General features: G+C 45.8%; 1 protein-coding gene across 1 annotated transcript in view; it reads right to left on the minus strand.

Moving 5' to 3' along the window:
• The window catches only part of LOC139575899 (alpha-1,6-mannosylglycoprotein 6-beta-N-acetylglucosaminyltransferase B-like), a 127,383-nt gene that overhangs the window by 25,102 nt on the left and 74,343 nt on the right, over positions 1-27,938 (minus strand). The window contains exons 5-10 of the mRNA XM_071401334.1: positions 27,186-27,295; positions 25,215-25,288; positions 24,719-24,886; positions 23,422-23,586; positions 17,371-17,540; positions 1,939-2,070 (exon numbers count right to left, since the gene is read on the minus strand). Of these exons, the coding sequence (XP_071257435.1) occupies positions 1,939-2,070; positions 17,371-17,540; positions 23,422-23,586; positions 24,719-24,886; positions 25,215-25,288; positions 27,186-27,295 (819 nt within the window). The remainder of the gene's footprint in view (positions 1-1,938; positions 2,071-17,370; positions 17,541-23,421; positions 23,587-24,718; positions 24,887-25,214; positions 25,289-27,185; positions 27,296-27,938) is intronic.

The raw sequence follows: 27,938 nt of genomic DNA on the forward strand, positions 1-27,938 counted from the left end.
TGTCTCTGTCACAGAAGGCTGCTGAGGGGAGAACGACTCGTAATAATGGCCGGGAAAAGGAGCAGATGGTTAGCAGGTGTATGATGCCATTCCATGTGTTTGATGTATTTGATACCATTCCACTCATTCCGCTCCAGTCATTACCACTAGCCCGTCCTCCCCAGTTAAGGTGCCACCAATCTCATGTGGTCTCTATAATAACATTAGTGTGTTTGTGTGTGTGGGCGCGAGATAGATTTGCACACCTTCATACCGTTCCTGTACCCTACCGGGGTATACTGTATTACAGGCAGTGCACACAACGGGGCTAATTTTTTCCAAACGTACATTTGATCCAGGAGGGGATTGATTGTCTCTGCTGTAACCACGACGTTTGATCTTGCGGGCTAGCCACTTAGCTACGAAGATAGCAAACCAAATGCATAGATGGAGCCCTGAGCTGGAGAAAATATATTTGGCTCATCTTAGATAGTTAAAGGTAGACTGAGTGAAATTATGTTGCCACGAGCAGCATCGCAGATATTGCGATGAGCGAGATGCACAACTTCGCTTTCACACAGTCACACAAAGCATCTGTGCATGTACACAGGTTCGCTTCCCAGTTTTGTAATGTGGTAGCCACAGGACAAAAAAAGAGAAGTTGAGACTCGCGCTTCAAAGCTCTTAGTTGTCGTGGAAATTGACCACTATGCTGTATTCTTTCTGCATCTATGACATATTAAAGTCTACCTTTAACTTATAGTTAGTTATAAGCAGTGGGGTAGCACCCCCCCCCCCCCCCCAAACTTTAGGGTGCACATGCAAGTGTGCTGATGTTTGAGTGCATGCATGTGTATAATGAGCTAAATGGAGGTTGTGGAACAGGAAATTGAATATGCAGCTAGGGACAAAACAGACTGGAACACTACTCCACAGTATAATGTAATATAACAGAACAGATTTATCACACCCCAGACATATTAGTTTCTCTCCAACCAAGAAATGGAAACATTATCATTTTCACTTTTACAATCCTATCACTTAGAATTGTCCTGCAATAACTAGGACCAATAATTACATGTTTTATTTGCTTAGTCGACACTTTGCGGGCCTCGGGCAAATTCCTGTACATTGCAAAGTTCAAATATATATACAGAGAATTCAGGGGCTTTAAGCGATGCCATTTCTCCACTGTGTTACTTAGCATTTCTATCAGTCAATCTGGGACTCATTATTTACCCAATTGATCGCTGTGTGGGCTGCTCTCATGCAGATTCCCCCTGGAAGCGGTATGGTGACTCACAGGGGACCAACCAGCTGACAAATACCAGCCAATAAGGGCAGCAGCCCAATAAGCCAATGATTAACCAGCACAACAGAAATGCCAGCAACAAAGAAACACACAGACAGTTTAACTCACATCCTGGACAGGTCTGTTCCTCCTCCAGAAGGGAAGAGAGAAATCCATATCTTGATATGGTGCATAGTACATTCCATGCCTACACACAGTAAGCACACACCCACAAACACACATACAGTTGTGGTCAAATATTTTGGCACCCTTGCACGATTCACTATTTCTTCTAAAATAAGTAGACACTTAAAAAAAACTTTGGTGTTCACACATGTATTTCTTTGATTTATAACTGCACAGGACCAAGAAAGAAAAAAATCTAAACTGAAATTGAGATTTTTCTCTTCAAGTAAAAAAAAAAATGGCCTGGACTAAATTATAAAATATTCTAATTAATTTTGTTGGAGGCGAGTGATTCTCGTTTTTGTGTAATCTATCTCACCTGTGGTAAGTTGCAGGTGCCTACAGGGTAAAACTTGCCATTCAACCAGTTTTGAAAAGAGAAATCAGAACATTCTGCTCCATTGCACTGCATTGTAAAGTGCAAGGGTGCCAATATATTTGACCGCAACTGCATATAAAAACATATATAAAAACCCACTGACTTGTGCTTCCTCAGAGAGAGACCCATGTGCTGCCTCATTTGCTGCAGGCCATGGTAGTCCGTGTAGATGAGGTCAAAGGGCAGAGGTCCTGTCAGGGGGCAGCTTCCTCTTCCAGGGGGGACCCCAAGAAACCTGCACACACACGGCACACACAGAAGCTCGGCTTAGACACAGCAAACACGTCACAACACAACTTCATCACTGTACATACAGTACCAGTCAAAAGTTTGGACACACCTACTCATTCAAGGGTTTTTCCTACCATTGTAGTATAATAGTGAAGACATCACAACTATGAAATAACACATATGGAATCATGTAGTAACCAAAAGAATTGTTAAACAAATCAAAATATATTTTATATTTGAGATTCTTCAAAGTAGCCACCCTTGACCTTGATGACAACTTTGCACACTCTTGGCATGTGTTATTTCATAGGTTTGATGTCTTCACATTTATTCTACAATGTAGAAAATAGTAAAGAATAAAGAAAAACCCTTGAATGAGTAGGTGTGCCCAAACTTTTGACTGGTACTGTATATCCACTGTCAATATGAGAGGAATGTATATTAACAATCGACACGGAGAATAACAACAGACTTGGAAAATAAATACTACACATTGTCCAGTTCCCTATAATGTAAGTAAGACTGTATATCCACACAATGAAGGGAACAAGACACAGTAAAAAGCAGCGGACATACTCTGCTCCTGTAAAAAGCAGCGGACATACTCTGCTCCTGTAAAAAGCAGCGGACATACTCTGCTCCTGTAAAAAGCAGCGGACATACTCTGCTCCTGTAAAAAGCAGCGGACATACTCTGCTCCTGTAAAAAGCAGCGGACATACTCTGCTCCTGTAAAAAGCAGCGGACATACTCTGCTCCTGTAAAAAGCAGCGGACATACTCTGCTCCTGTAAAAAGCAGCGGACATACTCTGCTCCTGTAAAAGGCAGCGGACATACTCTGCTCCTGTAAAAGGCAGCGGACATACTCTGCTCCTGTAAAAAGCAGCGGACATACTCTGCTCCTATAAAAAGCAGCGGACATACTCTGCTCCTGTAAAAAGCAGCGGACATACTCTGCTCCTGTAAAAGGCAGCGGACATACTCTGCTCCTGTAAAAAGCAGCGGACATACTCTGCTCCTATAAAAAGCAGCGGACATACTCTGTTGCTGTAAAAAGCTGAAATGCCTTAAGGGGGGTAATTCTAATGCTCTGAAATGGCCTGGAAGTTTCCATAAATGTTGTGTGCCATCTCCCAAGTGGTGTGTGTGTGAGAGAGATGGGGAGCCCCAGCCGCCAGAGCTCCCAGCTCTAGTCACATCAACTAGATGTATCTGGTGTAAGGGGAATGATACCAGAAGTCTGATAGGTGGAGGTACAGAAATGGGTCAGAGAATGTTCCTAATTCAGCCACTGCTTTGCCACTCGCTCTATGTGCAATTAGTAGAGAAATGAAAGAAAAGGTGTATGTGTTGCCGTGAGCAATAAAACAAGCAATGCATCTCAGCTCACCTCAAGAGGCCTAAGCTTTTTAGACTTTCCACACTAAAAACTGTATTATCATGAAAACGATCATTTGCTTGCCAAAATGCAAACAAACACATTTTAATTTATTTCCCTTTGTAAAACCTTCTCTACACCAGCCACCTGGCTCGGAAAAACACCTGCAATCTTTGTAAAATGGCCAAAGGGATTTTAAATAAATGTTTCAAAACAGAGGGTGGACCCTGCCTGTTATTCACATATTCTGATGTCTGTCACAACAATATTACCTGACTCTCTCATATGAGTGACTCTCTCAATAACCATTGATGTTGTTGATTATTAAGCCATATCAGTGACCCACAATCACCTCAGAGAGATAACGGATAGGCAGGCAGTATGTATAGGGATATCTAAACACTTGATTTACCATCTCATTGCTGTCTGTAATGCATGGCTGAGTAGGGAGAAGCTTCCAAATGACACCCTGTGGAAGAGGTAGTGAGGTATTGGAATGAAAATGACAGCTATCTGCCTCCTATCCAGACTTTTATCTCTCTGGCTGTCAGAAATGCACACAGTTCTGCAGCTACCACTTATGCTAATGACCGTAACACCAAGAATTGGAGTCCAGGAAATTGGCCACTCGTTACAATTTCCAGTAATAGCTGGGGGGAAACAATAATGACAGAGTCTTCGTGTTCTCTGACTGACTGTGAAACAGTCTAAGTTTTGCTATTCAGCTTAGGAGCCTCAAATCAAGCACCACACACACTGACATTAGTCCAGGATACAAGGTAAACATGTTAATTGCAGGTCTTGATTAATTCCTCTGGATTCCACTTTAGAGTGGCTAGGTTTCCAATGTTGGAGTGCTCTTCAGATGCAGTGAGATTGCACTAGTCAGCAGCCAGAGTAATTGCTTCCCTTTGCTAGAGCCCAAGTTTCAGGAGGCTGTCAGACACAAAATGTCCCCTGCAATCAAGCGGTTTTCAGCTAAATTATGTCTGCCTCTAAATTATAAGATTTTTTTGTGATTGCACAGTAGACGGGAATATTGTCAACACATTGCCTTTTTAAAGGGAGATGGACAGCCTCTGTGGGAGAGGAAATGTAATTGCAGGTGGAGACAGGGAGAGCAGTTCTCTAAATGACATGGTATAAGCAGAGGTAGAGATAATGGTAGCTAAAAGATGAGATGTTATCCACCTCAAAATTCAATGTAACTTATTTTTATACTATCAAACTAGTTGAGTTTGTTGAATAGTTGAATTTTACCCAGATCTGGTCGATACAGCACAACATGTTTGTCAATAATGTGCATTCTGTAGACAAAATCTTGTTGATAACATATGAACCTGATTGCACAATTTCCAGGCTAAGTTGTATAGATCTATGTAGATGAAGGATGACAGTGTTTGTGTGGTTGATTTAGATGCTTTGCTGTGTGGTCTTCTGAATGTGTTCATGCTCACAGCTGTTCTAGCGGGGCTTTGCGATAACAGCAGAAAGGCTTAGACTGCTATTGTATAAACAGTGTGAGTAAAGAGACACAAACAGTCAACACACACACACACACCTGCAAATAAAAGCTATCGATTTTGCTTTTGCTTGCTCAACTGATTTAGTCGGAATTGCAAACGGGTGGAAACAGGCACGGTAGAATGTTCCTCTGCAGTAGATTTGATAATGAGCAGAGAGTCTTTGTCAGCCGTCACTGCTTTAGACCAGAGCTTCATCAGTCAATTGTATAAAGGCTTACAAAAACAAAAGGGGTCTTCACTCAAGAGTGGATTCAATTCTCTTTGCCTGCACCTCACTCAAGAATACATAGCACTAGTCAAGCCACTTGTATGGAGGTATGCCTGTGTGTGCATCCAAACAGCACCCAAACACAAGCCTTGTACACTTCACCTGACTGAAATGAATCTGATTGCAGTGTGGGCCTGTATAGTAACCCAAAGACCTACAGTAAAATCATACCCTGTGTCTGGCATTCAAATAACTCAACTTGGACAGTTTGCATTTTTGTCGGGTAGTGTCATGTTTTACTATTGGAAATGAACACGTCAGGCATGACTGCTCCTAAATGGGGTGATTTGCCCCCACTGTGGTCTACTGTGGCAAACTTTCACTCCCAAAATGCCATTGGCATGCCTCACCCTTCTCTCTGTGTGTGTGTGTGTGTGTGTGTGTGTGTGTGTGTGTGTGTGTGTGTGTGTGTGTGTGTGTGTGTGTGTGTGTGTGTGTGTGTGTGTGTGTGTGTGTGTGTGTGTGTGTGTGTGTGTGTGTGTGTGTATATATAGAGGGATTTGCTCTGTATTTTATTAAGGACAAATACACTGTAGCAAAGTCAGCATGGTCAATCTAATACACCCCCACAAGGGAAGTGAAGGAGCTGCGAGACATTCTCTCACCTTGAAAAGCTAGAGAAGTAATTTAACCTCACCATGGCTCAAGCAGTGGCATACCTACCTTCCCCGGGGGCAACAGTAGATTTAATAATATACAGCTTTCTATTCTATTTTATATTATGACACATGTAGTGTATCTGACAGCAACACACTGTTCTAAATACTGTGGCTTCACCTGTGTATAGTGCCTTGTGTCATGTACAAATCTTCCCTGCGTGAAAGATTTCCCAATCGTTCCGATTGTGACGTCATGTTGTAAAATTCCGTACAGCGTGAAAATGTTCCCCGTTTAAGAATTAAAAGGCTGAGCTCGTTCGGATGTCTCTCTAACACACCCATGACACCTTGCAGCAGTTCAGACAGGTGGAACTCATCTAACCCACTGAAAAGTGGCATTTATAACCTGGAATATCACATTTAATTTAATTGTATTAGTCACATGCTTCGTAAACAACAGGTGTGGACAACAGTGAAATGCTTACCTTCCCAACAACGCAGAGAGAAAGAAAATAGTGAAATAATAGAAAAGTAAATCACGTAACAATAAAAGTAATAATAAATACACAATGAGTGACAACTTGGCTATATACACAGTACCGGTACCGAGTCGATGTGCAGGGGTACGAGGTAATTGAAGTAGATATTTAAATAGAACTAGGAATAAAAAACAGATAAACAGTAGCAGAAGCATATGTGATAAGTCAAGGTTCAATGCAGATAGTTAAATAGTTAAAGGTCTTACTCACATTGGCTACGGAGAGAGTGATCACACAGTCGTCCGGTACAGCTGGTGCTCTCATGCATGGTTCAGTGTTGTTTGCCTCGAAGCAAGCATAGAAGGCATTTAGCTCGTCTGGTAGGCTCATGTCACAGAGCAGCTCGTGGCTGGGTTTCACTTTGTACTCCGTTATAGTTTGCAAGTCCTGCCACATCCGACAAGCATCAGAGCCTATTCGATCTGTTGTATTGACGCATTTCCTGTTTGATGGTTCATCGGAGGACGTAGCGGGATTTCTCATAAGCATCCGGATTAGTGTCCCGCTCCTTGAAAGCGGCAGCTCTAGCTTTTAGCACATGTTGCCTTTAATCCCTCTTCTGGTTGGGATATGTACCTACGTACATACGGTCACTGTGGGGACGTCATTGTGCACTTATTAATGAAGCCGGTGACTGATGTGGTAAACTTCTCAATGCCATCGGATAAATCCCGGAACATATTCCAGTCTGTGCTAGCAAAACAGTCCTGTAGTATAGTGGTCGGTGAAACGTCTGCTTCCGTATTGAGCGCATCACTGGTGCTTCCTGTTTGAGTTTTTATTTAAAGCATGAATCAGGAGGGTTGAGTTATGGTCAGATTAGCCAAATGGGGGGGTGAGGGACAGCTTTGTATGTGTTTCTGTGTGTGGAGTAAAGGTGATCTAGAATTGTTTTGCCTCTAGTTGCACAAGTGACATGCTGGTAGAAATTAGGTAAGAGTGATTTCAGTTTTCCTGCATTAAAATCCCTTGCCACTAGGAGCACCGTTTCTGGATGAGCATTTTCTTGTTTGCTTATGGCCCTATACAGCTTGTTAAGTGTGGTCTTAATGCCAGCATTGGTTTGATGTGGTAAATAGACAGCTACGAAAAATATAGGTGAAAACTCTCTTGCTAAATAGAGTTTACAGCTTATCATGAGGTATTCTTACTCATGCGAGCAGAATCCTTAATATTACAGATCGCCAACTGTTGTTAACGAAGAGACACGCGCCTCCCCCTTTGAGCTTACCCAACACTGCCGTTCTGTCCTGCCGATGCCTAGAAAAAACAGCTAGATGTATATTGTCCATGTCCTAGTTCAGCCACAACTCAGAGAAAGACCGTATATTACAGTTCTTCAGGTCCCGTTGATAGTATAGTCTCGAACGGAACTCAACCAGTTTGTTCTCCAGCGATTGTACGTTCGTCAATAGAACGGAGGTACTGTATTTATTAGAACATATAAAACAATGATTTAAGGGATAGATCAGATAAAAGATGTGGTGTGATAATGTGAGAACAAATGTATAATAATTGCAAAGTGCATTATGTGACTCCATGAGGCAGTATTGCACACAAATACACAAAATCTGCTGTGTTCAGGGCTTTAATTGGATATATGCAAATCCCTGCAAACTTGGAGAGAACAGGGGGATTACATTTGCAGTTATGGAGCTGAAAATGAGCAGCAGTTGAAAAAAAAGCAACACGTGCACGCACGTGCACACGAACAAACACACACACACCGAGTCTGACGCACACACTAGAGGAAAGACATCTGGGGCGGACTGTCCTGCTGTGAGTTCGGCAGGAGTGGGAGAGAGTAGGTGAAGAAAGGAGGAGGGAGGGAGAGAGAAGGAGCGGAAGAAGAGGGGAGGATGGACTGGCACCCCATGAGAAAAGAACCAGCTACATGCACCAGGCCATCTTGGTGTATCCCACTGAGTGGACTGGCCATCTGCACCGTGCTGCCAGATATCAGAGAGAGAACCTTATACTGTAGCTGAGCAGAAGTCTATCTCACAGAGAGGAGGAAGTCAGACGGTGAGGAGAATTGGCCGTGGCAGATGCTGTGCCACATTCACAGGAAGGAGGCCGGGGTGGGGCCATGGGGTGCAGAGGGCTCAGTGTGGAAGAAAAGAAACGGGCAGAGAGAGGGTAGTGGCAGCGTGGAGACCTGCTTGGCAGAGCAGAGCCAGGCATAGTAATGAGCCAGTTGAGAGAGTTGGGCATAAGAGACTGAGACGCTGCCTCCGTCAACAACAAAAGCACAGCTTCCTGTTAATGTGGAACACCCACTTGTTATGCTATTTCCGCACTTTTATTCACTGATTGCTTATTGTTAGTGTTGAATGTCGACCGCCCACTTTTTGGCTCTGTACAGTCAGCCCTGTGAGTCAAAACCTCAATGTGGAGAAGATTGAGTGGAGCTAGCAGACACTACTGTGAACTGTGTTTGGGCTCTTCTGCTCCATGTCTACTGCAGGATATATACAGTATACAACGGCTGTTCATATTTGGTCCTATTTTTCAAAATACAGGGTGTGTCCAATTAAATGTCACAATGTTCAAGTGGAACAAATCAAAGAGCAATGTTACAATGTAAACTCCGCAAAAAAAGAAACGTCCTCTCACTGTCAACTGCGTTTATTTTCAGCAAACTTAACATGTGTAAATATTTTTATGACCCTAACAAGACTCAACAACAGACATAAACTGAACAAGTTCCACAGACATGTGACTACCAGAAATTGAATAAGGTGTACCTGAACAAAGTGGGGGTCAAAATCAAAAGTAACTGTCAGTATTTGGTGTGGCCACCAGCTGCATTAAGTACTGCAGTGCATCTCCACCTCATGGACTGTACCAGATTTGCCAGTTCTTGCTGTGAGATGTTACCCCACTCTTCCACCAAGGGACCTGCAAGTTCCCGGACATTTCTGGGGGGGAATGGCCCTAGCCCTCACCCCCCGATCCCAGACGTGCTCAATGTGATTGAGATCTGGGCTCTTTCCTGGCCATGGTAGAACACTGACATTCCTGCTTGTAGGAAATCACACACAGAATGAGCAGTATGGCTGGTGGCATTGTCATGCTGGAGGGTCATGTCAGAATGGGCCTGCAGGAAGGGTACCACATGAGGAAGGAGGATGTCTTCCCTGTAACGCACAGCGTTGAGATTTCCTGCAATGACAACAAGCTCAGTCCGATGATGCTGTGACACACCACCCCAGACCATGACGGACCCTCCACCTCCAAATCGATCCCGCTCCAGGGTACAGGCCTTCGTGTAATGCCTCCTTGCAGCATGCCTAAGGCACGTTCACACGGATGAGCAGGGACCCTGGACACCTTTCTTTTGGTGTTTTCCAGAGTCAGTAGAAAGGCCTCTTTAGTGTCCTAAGTTTTCATAACTGTGACCTTAATTGCCTACCGTCTGTAAGCTGTTAGTGTCTTAACGACCGTTCCACAGGTGCATATTGATTAATTGTTTATGGTTCATTGAATAAACTGATTAGTACTTCCGGGTTGGAGCGAGTAGTCGCATTTCGCTTCGCTCCACAGGTAGTATTACATTTCATTTCATTACAGTACAACGGTTTGATTTGTTTGATCTTAGCAATTTTTTCTTAGCTAGCTACATAGCCGTCTTTGTATCAAAGATAATTGTGTAGTTTAGAGTAATTATCGAGGTTAGCTAGCCAGCTATTTTCGTCCTTCTAACGTAGTCAACACTGCTAGCTAGCCTACTTCACCAGCCAGCAGTACTGTATCATTTTAGTCAATAAGATTTTTTGCAACGTAAGCTTAACTTGCTGAACATTCGAGACGTGTAGTCCACTTGTCATTCCAATCTCCTTTGCATTAGCGTAGCCTCTTCTGTAGCCTGTCAACTATGTGTCTGTCTATCCCTCTTCTCTCCTCTCTGCACAGACCATACAAACGCTTCACACCGCGTGGCCGCTGCCACTCTAACATGGTGGTCCCAGCGCGCACGACCCACGTGGAGTTCCAGGTCTCCGGCAGCCTCTGGAACTGCCGATCTGCGGCCAACAAGGCAGAGTTCATCTCAGCCTATGCGTCCCTCCAGTCCCTCGACTTCTTGGCACTGACGGAAACATGGATTACCACAGATAACACTGCTACTCCTACTGCTCTCTCCTCGTCTGCCCACGTGTTCTCGCACACCCCGAGAGCTTCTGGTCAGCGGGGTGGTGGCACTGGGATCCTCATCTCTCCCAAGTGGACATTCTCTCTTTCTCCCCTGACCCATCAGTCTATCGCCTCCTTTGAATTCCATGCTGTCACAGTTACCAGCCCTTTCAAGCTTAACATCCTTATCATTTATCGCCCTCCAGGTTCCCTTGGAGAGTTCATCAATGAGCTTGACGCCTTGATAAGTTCCTTTCCTGAGGATGGCTCACCTCTCACAGTTCTGGGTGACTTTAACCTCCCCACGTCTACCTTTGACTCATTCCTCTCTGCCTCCTTCTTTCCACTCCTCTCCTCTTTTGACCTCACCCTCTCACCTTCCCCCCCTACTCACAAGGCAGGCAATACGCTTGACCTCATCTTTACTAGATGCTGTTCTTCCACTAATCTCATTGCAACTCCCCTCCAAGTCTCCGACCACTACCTTGTATCCTTTTCCCTCTCATCCAACACTTCCCACACTGCCCCTACTCGGATGGTATCGCGCCGTCCCAACCTTCGTTCTCTCTCCCCCGCTACTCTCTCCTCTTCCATCCTATCATCTCTTCCCTCTGCTCAAACCTTCTCCAACCTATCTCCTGATTCTGCCTCCTCAACCCTCCTCTCCTCCCTTTCTGCATCCTTTGACTCTCTATGTCTCCTATCCTCCAGGCCGGCTCGGTCCTCCCCTCCTGCTCCGTGGCTCGACGACTCATTGCGAGCTCACAGAACAGGGCTCCGGGCAGCCGAGCGGAAATGGAGGAAAACTCGCCTCCCTGCGGACCTGGCATCCTGTCACTCCCTCCTCTCTACATTCTCCTCTTCCGTCTCTGCTGCTAAAGCCACTTTCTACCACTCTAAATTCCAAGCATCTGCCTCTAACCCTAGGAAGCTCTTTGCCACCTTCTCCTCCCTCCTGAATCCTCCTCCCCCTCCTCCCTCTCTGCGGATGACTTCGTCAACCATTTTGAAAAGAAGGTCGACGACATCCGATCCTCGTTTGCTAAGTCAAACGACACCGCTGGTTCTGCTCACACTGCCCTACCCTGTGCTTTGACCTCTTTCTCCCCTCTCTCTCCAGATGAAATCTCGCGTCTTGTGACGGCCGGCCGCCCAACAACTTGCCCGCTTGACCCTATCCCCTCCTCTCTTCTCCAGACCATTTCCGGAGACCTTCTCCCTTACCTCACCTCGCTCATCCTTGACCGCTGGCTACGTCCCTTCCGTCTTCAAGAGAGCGAGAGTTGCACCCCTTCTGAAAAAACATACACTCGATCCCTCCGATGTCAACAACTACAGACCAGTATCCCTTCTTTCTTTTCTCTCCAAAACTCTTGAACGTGCCGTCCTTGGCCAGCTCTCCTGCTATCTCTCTCAGAATGATCTTCTTGATCCAAATCAGTCAGGTTTCAAGACTAGTCATTCAATTGAGACTGCTCTTCTCTGTGTCACGGAGGCGCTCCGCACTGCTAAAGCTAACTCTCTCTCCTCTGCTCTCATCCTTCTAGACCTATCGGCTGCCTTTGATACTGTGAACCATCAGATCCTCCTCTCCACCCTCTCCGTGTTGGGCATCTCCGGCGCGGCCCACGCTTGGATTGCGTCCTACCTGACAGGTCGCTCCTACCAGGTGGCGTGGCGAGAATCTGTCTCCGCACCACGTGCTCTCACCACTGGTGTCCCCCAGGGCTCTGTTCTAGGCCCTCTCCTATTCTCGCTATACACCAAGTCACTTGGCTCTGTCATATCCTCACATGGTCTCTCCTATCATTGCTATGCAGATGACACACAATTAATCTTCTCCTTTCCCCCTTCTGATAACCAGGTGGCGAATCGCATCTCTGCATGTCTGGCAGACATATCAGTGTGGATGACGGATCACCACCTCAAGCTGAACCTCGGCAAGACGGAGCTGCTCTTCCTCCCGAGGAAGGACTGCCCGTTCCATGATCTCGCCATCACGGTTGACAACTCCATTGTGTCCTTCTCCCAGAGTGCTAAGAACCTTGGCGTGATCCTGGACAACACCCTGTCGTTCTCAACTAACATCAAGGCGGTGACCCGTTCCTGTAGGTTCATGCTCTACAACATTCGCAGAGTACGACCCTGCCTCACACAGGAAGCGGCGCAGGTCCTAATCCAGGCACTTGTCATCTCCCGCCTGGATTACTGCAACTCGCTGTTGGCTGGGCTCCCTGCCTGTGCCATTAAACCCCTACAACTCATCCAGAACGCCGCAGCCCGTCTGGTGTTCAACCTTCCCAAGTTCTCTCACGTCACCCCGCTCCTCCGCTCTCTCCACTGGCTTCCAGTTGAAGCTCGCATCCGCTACAAGACCATGGTGCTTGCCTACGGAGCTGAGAGGGGAACGGCACCTCCGTACCTTCAGGCTCTGATCAGTCCCTACACCCAAACAAGGGCACTGCGTTCATCCACCTCTGGCCTGCTCGCCTCCCTACCTCTGAGGAAGTACAGTTCCCGCTCAGCCCAGTCAAAACTGTTCGCTGCTCTGGCACCCCAATGGTGGAACAAACTCCCTCACGACGCCAGGTCAGCGGAGTCAATCACCACCTTCCGGAGACACCTGAAACCCCACCTCTTTAAGGAATACCTAGGATAGGATAAAGTAATCCTTCTAACCCCCCCCCCCCCACCCCCCTTAAAAGAGTTAGATGCACTATTGTAAAGTGGTTGTTCCACTGGATATCATAAGGTGAATGCACCAATTTGTAAGTCGCTCTGGATAAGAGCGTCTGCTAAATGACTTAAATGTAAATGAACAAGCATGGGAAACAGTGTTTAAACCGTTTACAATTAAGATCTGTGAAGTTATTTGGATTTATACAAATTATCCTGAAAAAGGGACGTTTCTTTTTTTGCTGAGTTTACAATACAGCACATAGTAGAGAAAACTAGCAGCGATTGCAATATCTTGCATCCATATGTTGCTTACTGTAGTGACTCAAACTGGATGAAAACTGACATGCAACACTCAAAAACACACCATGTAGTCCTTTGCTCTCAATCTCATTTAGGCATCACGCTACGACTCTTGGATGAAGTTGAATCCCTCTCGTTGCAGCTAAATCATGTCACATGATTCTATCATGTTATCGTGCCGTGACCCAAATGCTTTGATCACTGCAAGTGATAAAAATCTGCCCTCAACTCTGATTCTGTAAAAGTGCTACGCATTGCAACATATTGTAAGCACACAGCAGTCTATTTTTAACAGGGCTGCTTTAGTTTGGCTTTTCAAAGCCGAGAAACAAAAGCACATCGTTGGAAAGGCTGGAGGGTGAGAGAGCGCAGTAGCACTTGCAGGCACAAACAGCAGCCCCCATTCTGGAAGCCTAATCAGCCTCAAAGGGTGATTTGATAGGGGTAAACCGACAGGGAGAGTTATGTTTCTTAGTGCCTCCTTCCCATACACATAGTGGCTGTGCTCTTATCGATGCTATCTCTGATTCCAGATCAGTTTGAACCCACTCGTCATTTATTGCACGGCTCTATCATGCTTCTGATTGGACTCGTGCTGAAGGTGGTTCAAATTATGTATGTTCCTCATATTGTGGAATCACCCCCTCCCTTTCCCTCTCTCTCTCTCCTACTGGTCTCAGAGGGTGGAGGACAGAGTCTGTGTGGGTGGAGAGACAGAGCTGCTGTAACAGGGGGGCTCTCAGTATTCTCCTGGCCCTGTCGTCACTGCAGAGCCAGCCAGCCAGCTTTGTCAGGCTGTTATCCCCTCCCTCCCTCCTCTCCCTTTCTCCTCCCCAGGTGTTGATAAGCCATACTCTGGTGCTGGCTAATTACTCACGTCGCATTGGGAGGAACAGGGGGGAGATCCCCTAGAGGAAGTGACAGCTGTCTGTACTGCCTGGCTAACTGCCGCCGTGCACCTTTTAGCACATGTGATGTTGTTCCCGACAAATATGATGTTACAACCACTGAGGCTCTCCCTTCAATTAACCTCACCTCCCTTGACAAAGACTGGAGCCTCTTCACTTCCTCCCATCCCCACTCTCAGCCTAGTGACTCATCTGCCCATCAAGGCAACACAGCAGAGGAAGAGGGTGACCAATAATGGGATGTTTCCATTTTTTAAATGTTAGTCATTTAGCAGAAGCTCTTATCCAGAGTGACTTACACTGTAACATAGAAAAACACACTGCACTGTCCCCAACTACTACCACAACTTGACCAACCGCAACAGAAAAATGGGCTTACATTAATCATGAACATTTACAGGTGAAACAGTCCTTGGAGAATGTCTTTTCAAGCTGTTTTTCTGTGCGAAGGCAGACTTGATGAATCTGGCTGCATGCAGAGGAGCGTCCTCCTCTCTGTCCAGAAATATCACTAAAAATATACCAAAGCAGCTTAGTTAAGCATCTGCAAGCGACGTGAGCCAGAAGCTTATACCGAGAAAAAAGACTCTCAGCTAAAGTAGCGAGACGTCTGAATTAAAAAAGATTGTATGAAAAAAAGAGCGCCAGAGGACTAGTCCAAGCTGGCAGAGGAAGTGACAAATGAGAAATAATTACAACCACTCAAGCAAACTGCTTGGTTTCATCCAAACCACCAGGTACTGTAGCTACTACTAATCTATATCTAACTTCGAGTGGTAGTAGCTACAGTATCTGGTGGTTTGGATGAAACCAAGCAACCCATGATCTGCAAAACAACAATATCAACCATCGTCCTCTCGTAACAGCCGCTGCAGACCATGGGATATTAGGATGACATGTTTCCCAGGCTGAGTGGGGGAGATAGGAGGATGAAATCTAAATAGATACAACCCCGGGGGAATCTGTGGGAACGCAACCCATATAGCAATCTGTCAACTTAATAGTGAGAGAGAGAGAGAGGGAGGTAGAGATGGAGAGAAATGTCCGATTTTCCTATTCATTAATGGTCCTGGAAAGGAATTTATTGGACATTCAGCATCTCTTTTATTGGCCAATTTGAGAAGATGGGATCATAAAAAGAGTGGGAAATGTACTGTGTCTCTTTTCTCTGTGAGAAAAAGGGGGAAATGGTCTGTCTGATAAATCCAATAGGCTCCAATTCCAACCTTCTATTATATTTTCTCTAAGGCTGCACATTCCATTTCCTGACAAATAGAGAGCTGCATGGGCCTTACAGTAGACCATCACATATACCAATAAACAAACACACTAGAACACACTAGAACACACACACACACACACACACACACACACACACACACACACACACACACACACACACACACACACACACACACACACACACACACACACACACACACACACACACACACACACACACACACACACACACACACACACACACACGCATAGAGCATTTCAACCTGTGGAAACAGAGCCTAACTTGGCTTTAGCACAGCTCCAATTTGTTTCTGATTGACAATTACCGTCAGTCTCATGCGGTTTCATCAACATTCACAAGACACATTCCCTGTGGTGACTGAATGCAGTAATTCAATACTCCATGACACCAATTAGTGAGGTAAATAATAGCGTGGGCAGAAGAGGCAGAATCCCATCCGCTCTCACTGATCTCCAGTCTACCCTTATCAAAGCCGTTTTCTTCAAAACTCCAATTTGAGATCACAGGGAAGCTCTAAGTCTTCAGTGCAGCTCTAACTCTGACGCTTCCCCACAGTGAGGAATATGTGTTCAATAACAGAAGCCACACCATATTCTGCTGCCTGTCCAATTTCTCTCAGCCTCACGTCTGCACTGGCAGGAATCGACAATATCCAATATCTCCAGTCCGACTTAAACACTGCAATTTTGACCAGGCTGGGTGAAACTGGGAAAGGGTAAAAGATAAAAGGAGAGGCAGGGACTGGGTCCTCCAAGACGTTTATGGCATTTACTCCCAGATTGAACCATCTGCTCTCTTAACTCCAGCAGTCACACCTGGCCGATTTGAAAATCAATAGCGTTATCTTTTCAGATGGATAAATAAAGCCTTGGTTAGACCCGATGTTGCTCTGTGGCCCAGCCAGCCACTGCTATCAGTCTGGGATCAGTGAGCTGGGAGAAGAACACATAAACGCTGTCTGTCTGGGGTCAGTGAGCTGGGAGAGGAACACAAACGCTGTCTGTCTGTGGTCAGTGAGCTGGGAGAGGAACACATAAACGCTGTCTGTCTGTGGTCAGTGAGCTGGGAGAGGAACACAAACGCTGTCTGTCTGTGGTCAGTAAGCTGGGAGAGGAACACATAAACGCTGTCTGTCTGGGGTCAGTGAGTTGGGAGAGGAACACATAAACGCTGTCTGTCTGGCTGGAACTCCAGTCCACAGGGAGACAGGAGGCTTATCAGGGTGAGACCAAATGTGACCAAACACACTGTGTGGGAATGAACCCTGAGACGGGCTGCCTTATACATGGTTACACATCACCTAAAAAGGTAAGACGGTATAAATAGAGATGTGTTTATAAGATATGTATGACATGAGTGCCAGAGAAATAAGCTTGTTTGTTCATCCAAATGTGTGTGCAAAAAACATCTCAAAGTGGGAAAAATATCATGATGTCACAACAAGTCACATGACTCTCAATGAATATATGTCACAGGACTAGAGCATTCATGAGGGGATTAAGAATTGACAGAACAGTTAGAATGGCCACAGTACGGTTCTCCCTGGAGCTATCCATGGTGCTGAAAAAGTCCTCTCTCATGCATGACTTTATATACTCTGAGCCAGAGGAAGAAGTTCTGAACAACTAGACTCAGTCTGAATACTGTGATAGGTCCCATCCTTACATATAGATATAGACATAGATAGAACATGACATCATCTGACTCACCCCTGCAGCTCCTTGAGCGAGACAGAGAACTTGAGGTTGTGTCCCAGGACGTGCAGGGCTGTGAGGATGTCGGCCCACTGGACCATCTCCCCCAGAGGACCTCCCTTCAGGACCTTGGGGCTGAACACGTCCCCTGACTCCTCTGTCAGGAAGCCTACGTGCACCAGGATCTGAGGAAAAAACAGAGGGTTGAGGGGTTGGAACCATAGGATTGAATTGTTTCCAGTCTCATTCTGATGAGCTCCCAACTAATAGGACTGATCCATGGTTCTTATCCATAGCTATCTCTATTAGCTTCATTCATGTCTGTAAATCTCAGATCACCCCAAACCACTGGTCTTGGAATAGAGATGAATGGAGATAAGAGAGATGAATTGCAACAAACTGAATATTTATGCTAAAAGGCAGGAAGAATAGTAATGCAAGCCATGAAACATTTGTCCCCAAGCAAATCTCGGAAAACACAATTTCTGAATCTGAATAGTGATTGACCTGCTGAAGATAATTAATATGCCTAATGGTACAAGGCTGTTTTAATTGCTGATGGGAGAGGATGGGACTTCCAGCCTGTTAACTGTGTAATGAAATCAGACTGTGTGAGTTCTCAACAGATGGCAGCCTTTAATTCTTCCCCAGTTACTTTTGACTCTCAAAACTTTCTCATCTTACTTCTAAAGAGTAAAGTAGCTAACCACTTTGGGGTTCGTGCTCCGAACGAGTTTTACCATTCTCACTAAAGACGGGAGAAAAAGAAGGACACAGTGAAGGCAGCCAACACAGACCCATTGAATATTGCACAATGCAGGGAAATTGCTAGAGGACAAGATGACTGCACAGTGCACACAATACAAAGAGGGAAATCGATGACAATCAATTGCGATTTATTGCTCTGCTTTCGTTAAGAGTGGACGCAACATATGTCATCACAAATGCCTCGCCATGACCAGGCAGAAGTACCTCAACAGGCCCCCTGCATCTACGATGCCAGTGAATCCTCATGTCACTGCAGTGCCAGGGTACTCATGCCAGCCACACAATACTTGTCACATCACCATAACTACATTAAATAATTCATTTTCAAATGACTACAAAAGGAATTGGAAATTTAAAAAGTTGTCTACAGCAATTTTGCCTTTATGAAAGTACAGTTTAGTGCAATGTAGAGAGAAAAAGACAGAAAAATCAAGGTTGCAGACAGAGAGGAGAGAGACAGGTGGGGTAGACGGCTGCTCTCTAGTTCCACTCCTCCGTGAAGTCTCCCTTCAATGAGTCTATTTCCATCGGCAGATTATCGTTCTCTCATCTGCGTTTTCACAGCAGCACAGCAGTTCCTCCTCGTCTGTTTTCTAAACACGGTTCTGTTCTGTCAGAGCCGCTGCAGCCAAGCCCAGAGGGGCCAGTTAATGGACAGTAACTATTACTGTTGAACACACCGTTAAAAAAGAACAAAGAGACTCTTCTTTTTGGAGGCTGATCAAGGAACAGGCTTGGGAAGGATGCTGTGTGTTGACAGCGCTGGTGCTGGCTTATCCAAGCTAATAGTTCTCTAAAGAGAGACTGATGAAAAGAAGAATCCTATTTATATACGTTCTGAAAGCATCTCTTGGCCAAAGACCAGACGGGCCTGCTTTCCCAAAGCAAAGCAAACACCTATCAATCACTGCGTCTCATGTTCACTCAGGCTTTTGAAGTTATGAGCCTCTTTTTAACTAGAGAAGGATTAAAGGAGTGGGGTTTGCACAAAGAGAATGCTCGGAGTGGTAAACTCAAAGAATACTGCAGTCAATCTATACCTTTCCCAGCCTTAGTTTTGTGAATAATTCAAGCTTCAAGTTTTTAACGCCATGTGCACAAGTACAGTGAAATGCCTTTCTTGCAGCTCCAAATCCAACAATGTAGTAATCAGTATCAATGTAGCACTAAAAATAACAAGGTAGAACAGAAACCCATGAGAAATAAAAATAGAAAGAACACAGTTTATAAAGGGTCAGTTCCAATACCATATTTCCAATGTGCAATGTGCAGAGTGATATAGAGGTAAGATGACTAGACATCAGGATTATTGGCAGAGTAGCAGCAGCGCAAATTATGATTGCATGTGAGTGTGTGTGCATGTTGTGTGTGTGTTGGAGTGTCAGTATGCATGAATGTGTAGAGTCCTGTGAGTGTGCATAGGTGTCAGTCTTGATGCCCCGGTACCGCTTGCCGTGCAGAAGCAGAGAGAACAGTCCATGGCTTGGGTGGCTGGAGTCTTTAATGATATTCCGAGCCTTCTTTTCATACTGCCTGATATAGAGGTTCTGTATGGCAGGGAGCTATCCGAATCACCCTCTGTAGCGCCATGGCATAGAGGGCGGTGCTGTTTCAATACCACCTTACCTCTGATGCAGCTAGTCAAGATGCTCTCAATGGTGCAGCTGTAGAACTTTTTGAGTATCTGTCATGAGGGCCCATGCCAAACCTTTTCAACCTCCTCCCTTCTCTCAGCCCTTCTCTTCTCTCTCCCTTCTCTCAAATCTAGACTTGGTTTCCTCTATCATAATCGCTCCTGTTTCACCCCAGCTGCCAAACTAACCCTGATTCAGATGACCATGCTACCCATGATAGATTACGGAGATGTCATTTATAGATTGGCAGGCAAGGGTGCTCTCGAGCAGCTAGATGTTCTTTGGCCATCAGATTTGCCACCAATGCTCCTTATAGGACACATCACTGCACTCTATACTCCTCTGTAAACTGGCCATCTTCTGTATACCCGGCGCAAGACCCACTGGTTGAAGATTATTTCTAAAACCCTGTTAGGCCTCACTCCCCCTATCTGAGATACCAAATGCAACCCTAATCCTCCACATACAACACCCGTACTGCCAGTCACATTCTGTTAAAGGTCCCCAAAGGACACTCATCCCTGGGTCACTCCTCTTTTCAGTTCTCTGAAGCTAGCGACTGGAAAGAGCTGCAACAAACACTCAAACTGGACAGTTTTATCTCAATCTCTACTTTCAAAGACTCAATCATGGACACTCTTACTACGGCTGCTTTGTCTTCTATGCCTAACAAAGTTTGTGCTGCTACTATGTTGTGCTGCTGCAATGTTGTTGCTATGTTGTGTTATGTTTTTTTTACCTTTATTTAACTAGGCAAGTCAGTTAAGAACAAATTCTTATTTAAATGACAGTCTACCGGTAAACAGTGGGTTAACTGCCTTGTTCAGGAGCAGAACACCATATTTTTACCTTGTCAGCTTGGGGATTCGATCCAGCAACCTTTTGGGTACTGGCCCAACGCTCTAACCACTAGGCTACCTGCCGGCCCTGCTGTGTTGTTACCATGTTATGTTGTGTTGTTACCATGTTGTGTTGTCATGTTGTGTTGTGTCACCATGTTGTGTTGTCAACCATGGTGTGTTGTCAACCATGTTGTGTTGTTGTGTTGTTACCATGTTGTGTTGTTGTGTTTACCATGTTGTGTTGTCATGTTGTGTTGCTACCATGTTGTGTTGTCATGTTGTATTGCTGCCATGTTGTGTTGTCTTAGGTCTCTCTTTATGTAGTGTTGTGGTGTCTCTCTTGTCGTGATGTGTGTTTTGTCCCCGCAGGAGGCCTTTTGCCTCTTGGTAATCCGTCATTGTAAATAAGAATTTGTTCTTAGGTCTCTCTTTATGTAGTGTTGTGGTGTCTCTCTTGTCGTGATGTGTGTTTTGTCCCCGCAGGAGGCCTTTTGCCTCTTGGTAATCCGTCATTGTAAATAAGAATTTGTTCTTAATTGACTTGCCTAGTTAAATAAAGATTCAATAAAAATATGTAAATAAAAAGGTGGAAGAGGCAGTGTTGCGCCTTCTTCACGACTGTGCATGTGTGAATGGACCATTTTAAAGTCCTTAGTGAGTTGGACACAGAGGAAGCTGACGCTCTCGACCCGCTCCACTGCAGCCCCATCGATGTGTTGATCAGCTCCTTGGTCTTACTGTAGTTGAGGGAGAGATTGTTGTCCCAGCACCACACTGCCAGGTCACTGACCTCCTCCCTGTAGGCCGTCTCATCGTCGCCAGTGATCAGGCCTACCAACGTTGTGTCGTCAGCAAACTTGATGGTGTTGGAGTCGTGCATAGCCATGCAGTCGTGGGTGAACAGGTAGTACAGGAGGGGACTAAGCACACACCCGTGTGGGGCCGCCCCCAGGTGTTGAGGGTAGGTAACATTACCTCTGCCTTGCTGACCCTCAACACCTGGGGGCGGCCCGTCAGGAACTCCAGGATCCAGTTGCAGAGGGAGGTGTTCAGTCCCAGGGTCCTGTAGTCAGTGAACAGCATTCTCACATAGGTATTCGTCTTATCTAGGTGGGTGAGGGCAGTGTGGAGTGCAATTGAGATTAAGTTGTCTTTGGATCTGTTGGGGCGGTATGCAAATTGGGGTGGGTCTAGGGTGTCTGGGATGATGGAGTTGATGTGTGCCATAACTAGCCTTTCAAAGCACTTCAGGGCGGTAGTCATTATGGCTTGAAGCCTTAGAGTTCTTGGGAACAGGAACGATGATAGTGAATTTGCCTGCCAGCTGATCTGTGCATGCTCTGAGAACATGCCCTTGAATACTGTCTGGCCCCGCGTCCTTGAGAGTGTTGACCTGATTAAAGATCTTACTCACGTTGGCCTCGGAGAGCGAGATAACCCAGTTGTCTGGGTTGGTGGGGGCCCTCACGCATGAAACGGTGTTGTTATGGTGGAAGCGTGCACAAAATGCAATGAGTTCGTCTGGAACAGCGGCATTGTTGGACAGAGCACGTCTTCCTTTGTTATCCGTAATGGACTGTAGCCCCGGGTGTCGGAGCCTGTATAGTATTATTCCATCTTATACCTTATTGTCCTTTTGATATTTTGCGTAGCGGGACTTCTTGTACTTGTTCCTTTCCTCAGCCGTAGCCTCAGGGTTGTCTGCGATAGCCCTGTGTGCGGTATCCTTTGTCCCCTACCCTTTATCTTAGTGCCAACCTCAGTGTTAATCCAGGGCTTTTGTTTGGGGAAGCAGCGACCCTTCACTATTGGGACAACATCACCGATGCAATTCCTTATGAAGCCGGTGACGGAGGTGGTTAGCTCGTCAATCTAATGTTATTCACGTCACTGTGAAAGTAAAATCAGCACAGCTACTGTTTAATCCATCTAGTGCACTGCAGACAAGCACAGGTACTGTTAATCCATCTAGTGCACTGCAGACAAGCACAGGTACTGTTAATCCATCTAGTGCACTGCAGACAAGCACAGGTACTGTTAATCCATCTAGTGCACTGCAGACAAGCACAGGTACTGTTAATCCATCTAGTGCACTGCAGACAAGCACAGGTACTGTTAATCCATCTAGTGCACTGCAGACAAGCACAGGTACTGTTAATCCATCTAGTGCACTGCAGACAAGCACAGGTACTGTTTAATCCATCTAGTGCACTGCAGACAAGCACAGGCATGTAAACACACATGCCAATATTATTCTGAGGTTGATGTATAACCGTTTATGACATTACGAATAGGTTTTCAACACAAAGGGCAGGCTTGGGGAGATTCTACAGTCATTGTCATTTCATCAGTGATGGTAAAGCAGTGTTCCTGTATTCAGGCTCCTCCAACATTCTTTGAAAATGTCCCTATAAATGTTAGGCTGGTTAAAGAGCACTAAAGACAATACATCCCAGGCCTGCTCTCCTGATAACGGCTGGTCAGTCTCCTCCTTACAAATCTACTTCTCTCTGCCATTCACAGTAACACCACTCACAGCAAATGGGTCCATAATCGCTAGTGGAGAAAAATGTCACCACTGTAATGTTCATGAAGGCCACCTCGTCTTAATCCATCTTTTGTCAACCTTCCATCTTGTTGTCAGTTGTGTCTCTGCCTATTTTTTCAGGAATCAAATATAGCAAACCAAAATGGGCACCTACCTGTACAGCATATTACTGGCCTGCACTGTCATGGGAAGAGATATGAGTGAACTGTCAACCTTTTGACTCATAGCAGAGACACAGAAACTCTCTCTCCCTCCACAGTCACCGCACACTCACCCTCTTCTGCTCCCTCCATTGGCTCCTCAGACTGTCATGTAGCCTGCGTGCAGCCGAGGCCCAGTGTGCAGCCAGCCTGCGCATCCTTCTCTTCATGAAACTCAGAGACTCCTTCCCCGTTCCCACCTGCTCCAGGAGGGCCCCGATGTCTGACCGGAATGCCGCCTGGAGGACAGGAAAAGAAACATCTACATGTTTTTTCTCCCCTTACTATGTTAATCGCTTTGAGCACCTAGAAAAAGCTATGTATTAGTCCAATACATTAAACACTTAATACATTAAACACCTCCCCAAGCCTGTACAAAACAGCCACATGGTAACCACCAATATCCAGCAGCCCTACTTGGAGTTGAGTGGAGATGGGTGTTATATGAGTACAGCTCTCCATGTCATACCCATTCCCCCTGGAGGGGCTCTCAGATAGTGTTGCCTGAGGGACTCCTGCCTCATGCTCATAAACAGGCTGCCTTCATTTCACTCCGCATGTTTCTCAGCCCTGTTTAATCGCTGGATCACAGTGCAATCCGAGCAGCCAAGTGCTAATCAATGTTGTAACTGCATAAGGGAGCACAGAGGACTTATAAATGGCACACATAGACAGTCACACAAACCTCTCTGTCTCTCTCTCACACACACAGTGGGGACACACAGTCCCTCTTTCCTTCCACACACATGCTCTTGCTTATGCACACATACAAAATCAATATGAGAGGCATTACTTTCGCACTACAAGTTAATTATTGTTTGGAAAGCAACTTGTAGGTGCTTCTGTGAACGCAGAGGAACACCTGAGAGAAGTCACAGGATTAGTCCAGCTGGATCCAGGCAGGTAATTAGAATCCACGATTAAGCTGCACAGATAATTCAAATGAGCAGCCGACCCATTGGTGTGTAGTGTACAGCGCTCCGGGGAGCAGCAAGGGGGCTGTAACTAGAACACCTGGCCCTGGTGGACCCATAAATAACTGGAATGCTGCTCTCACAAGAAAAACAGCAACAGCCATGATTCAAGGCAGAGGGAGAATAGACTGTCTGTGAGTGACTGTATATCCACACTCCCCTCCCAGGAGACTGTGTGGCAGTCGGATACAGGAACATTAGAGTGGAGATGAAATACAAAGACTAGTATCATAGACACAAACTCTGTACACACACACACACACACACACACACACACACACACACACACACACACACACACACACACACACACACACACACACACACACACACACACACACACACACACACACTGTAGCAGCCCTGTAAACAGCCCATGCCAACCCAGCTATCCCACCTGTCTCTTGGGGAAAGGTTTGTGCGTAGGTGTGGTGGTCTGGTTCCTCCAGGTCAGAGGGGGGCAGAACCACTCCACCTCACTCAGGTAGATGAGGAAGGAACAGTCGGAGCCGTCCACCCCATAGAAGGCATAGCAGGGGTCTGAGGTCCAGCGGGCACGCATCCACTGAGGGGAAAGGTCAAGGCAGACTCAAGTAATAATAAATATATACAGTATCTCTATGGATCAAAGGAGGTCAAAGGAGGTCAAATGTCAGTGTAGAAATGAATGTATTATAGCTAAGGAACACATGAAATCTGACTTGGACTTGGTCAAGGTCCTTTCATTGATCTGAACACAGCACTAGACATTGATCCTTGTGAAACAAGGCAGGGTTGATTGAGGCTGATCGTAAAGCTGGAGTTGCAGGGTAATGAACAGTCCAAGAGCAAAAGGACATAGGGACTGTGGGATAAGGAAAACCACTGTGAAATTGCATGACATGCGGACTTACATCCACCTTGCTGGGGCAGTCTGGGTAGTGAGGGTCTTTGGGCACCTCACACTGTCCTGTTGCGCCATCCTTAACTGTGGGACAAAAACACATGTATTAACAACAAACACCTCCCTATGGGCAGAATCCTTAAAATACCAGCTCATAACTTTGCTATTCAGCCCTATGAGGATAATATGGAGCATTTGAGGCAGAAACCAGACAAGCTTTTCAACAGGTCATACCTAAAAGGGAGCATATCTTGGCTTTAGCACTAGTCTCTTGTATTAGAGCAGAACTCTCCTTGCCATGGGGATAGAACAGAGCATTAGACAGACTGTTGGGTTAGTTAACTCTACTGGCCATGGGGATAGAACAGAGCATTAGACAGACTGTTGGGTTAGTTAACTCTACTGGCCATGGGGATAGAACAGAGCATTAGACAGACTGTTGGGTTAGTTAACTCTACTGGCCATGGGGATAGAACAGAGCATTAGACAGACTGTTGGGTTAGTTAACTCTACTGGCCATGGGGATAGAACAGAGCATTAGACAGACTGTTGGGTTAGTTAACTCTACTGGCCATGGGGATAGAACAGAGCATTAGACAGACTGTTGGGTTAGTTAACTCTACTGGCCATGGGGATAGAACAGAGCATTAGACAGACTGTTGGGTTAGTTAACTCTACTGGCCATGGGGATAGAACAGAGCATTAGACAGACTGTTGGGTTAGTTAACTCTACTGGCCATGGGAATAGAACAGAGCATTAGACAGACTGTTGTGTTAGTTAATAGCCACTTCTGAAAGCCTGGCTTCCCTTGCTGATCTCTGATGCCTACTGAGGACCGTGGATAGACAACACTGCGTGGGATTGATTAATAAAATCCCCTCTCTCCCCCACATTCCCTCTCTCCCCAGTCTCACTCCTTCGTTCCCTCTCTCCCTAGTCTCACTCCTTCGTTCCCTCTCTCCCCAGTCTCACTCCTTCGTTCCCTCACTCCCCAGCCTCACTCCTTCGTTCCCTCACTCCCCAGTCTCACTCCTTCGTTCCCTCTCTCCCCAGTCTCACTCCTTCGTTCCCTCTCTCCCCAGTCTCACTCCTTCGTTCCCTCTCTCCCCAGTCTCACTCCTTCGTTCCCTCTCTCCCCAGTCTCACTCCTTCGTTCCCTCTCTCCCCAGTCTCACTCCTTCGTTCCCTCTCTCCCAAGTCTCACTGCTTCGTTTCCTCTCTCCCCAGTCTCACTGCTTCGTTTCCTCTCTCCCCAGTCTCACTCCTTTGTTCCCTCTCTCCCCGGCCTCCCTCCCTCCCTCCTTGTCGGCAGCCAGCTCCAATTAGCCTAATTAAAGAGAGCGGAAGCTGTTCCTCTACCAGCGTGCCGCCAAGCCTGGGTGAGCGCAATCACAGACAAAGGATTAGCAGCCATTCTGTTTGATTACCATTATAACTACTGCAGTCACAGTGTGGAGCGCTAAAACTAGCGGTGTCACTAAATTAGCCAGGGGATTAGGTTCTGGTAGCAAAAACAGTCTCTACAGAATAGGACATGTCTGCTTTACTCAATGACAAGGCAAATAATGACAATATGCAACGTCTATAATTGGCTTTCTAATGTGTCGGCTAGTGGAGTTAGTCTTGCTTTGCATGTAAGTAGCCTACTGTATCTCTTGCTCAAACAGAACAGGAGCACAATGAACTGAGCAGAGGACAGCTAATAGAAGAAAGCTGACAGTCTCAGATCTTCTTAACTAGAGGGGAATTCATCAGCATACACTGAACATCATGTAGCGTTATTTATAATTATGCTGAGACAGGGAGATAGAGCCTTCCTGCAGCGTAGCTCTCTTTACAAAGACATGAATGGAGACTCATCATCTGAAGTACTGTCATAAATGCTGCCTGTCATGTTCAATAGGGTCTTACAGTGTGGCAGACATATACAACTACCTTTCAAATGTGAAGAGTGGTCAGATGTGTGTGTGTCTCTTGTACCTCTGTTGGTGGCCATGCTGCGCTGTAGGATCTGCTCCACCCTCACAGCCATGTCAGACATGTTCTGGGCGATAGCCTGGATCCTCTCCACCAGACCAATTGGCTGGATCCTGCCAACACACACACACACACACACACAGGGGAATGACCATCAATAGGGCACATGCAGGCACAGGTGAATTAAGTGTTAGGCATGTCTTCTCTTTCTTACTGATCATTTCTGCCATCTCTTTCCCCATGACAACCCACCGGGCACACACTGGTTGAATGAATAGTTTTTTTCTAGTCATTTCAATGAAATTATGTTGAACCAACGTGGAATAGATGTTGAATTGATGTCTGTGCCCAGTGGGAATGCACATTCAATCTTTATCCTTTATCTCAATCCTTAAACTCCCTGGAAACATCTAGAAAAAGAAACATAGAAGGCTCCTTCTTTCATCTAAGTCCACCCTCCTACAGTATACGCTTACCGTTTCCTCCCAAAATATATTTTTTATTTTACCTTTATTTAACTAGGCAAGTCAGTTAAGAACAAATTCTTATTTTCAATGATGGCCTAGGAACAGTGGATTAACTGCCTTGTTCAGGGGCAGAACGACAGAGTTTTACCTTGTCAGCTCGGGGATTCGATCTTGCAACCTTTCGGTTACTAGTCCAACGCTCTAACCACTAGGCTACCTGCTAATTGAGCTTCAACAAGTAGAGGAAATGCTAATTGTGTGGAACTTGGTTGGAGCGTGAAATAAAAAA

This window comes from Salvelinus alpinus, chromosome 1 (assembly GCF_045679555.1).
Source record: "Salvelinus alpinus chromosome 1, SLU_Salpinus.1, whole genome shotgun sequence".
Classification (NCBI taxonomy): domain Eukaryota; kingdom Metazoa; phylum Chordata; class Actinopteri; order Salmoniformes; family Salmonidae; genus Salvelinus; species Salvelinus alpinus.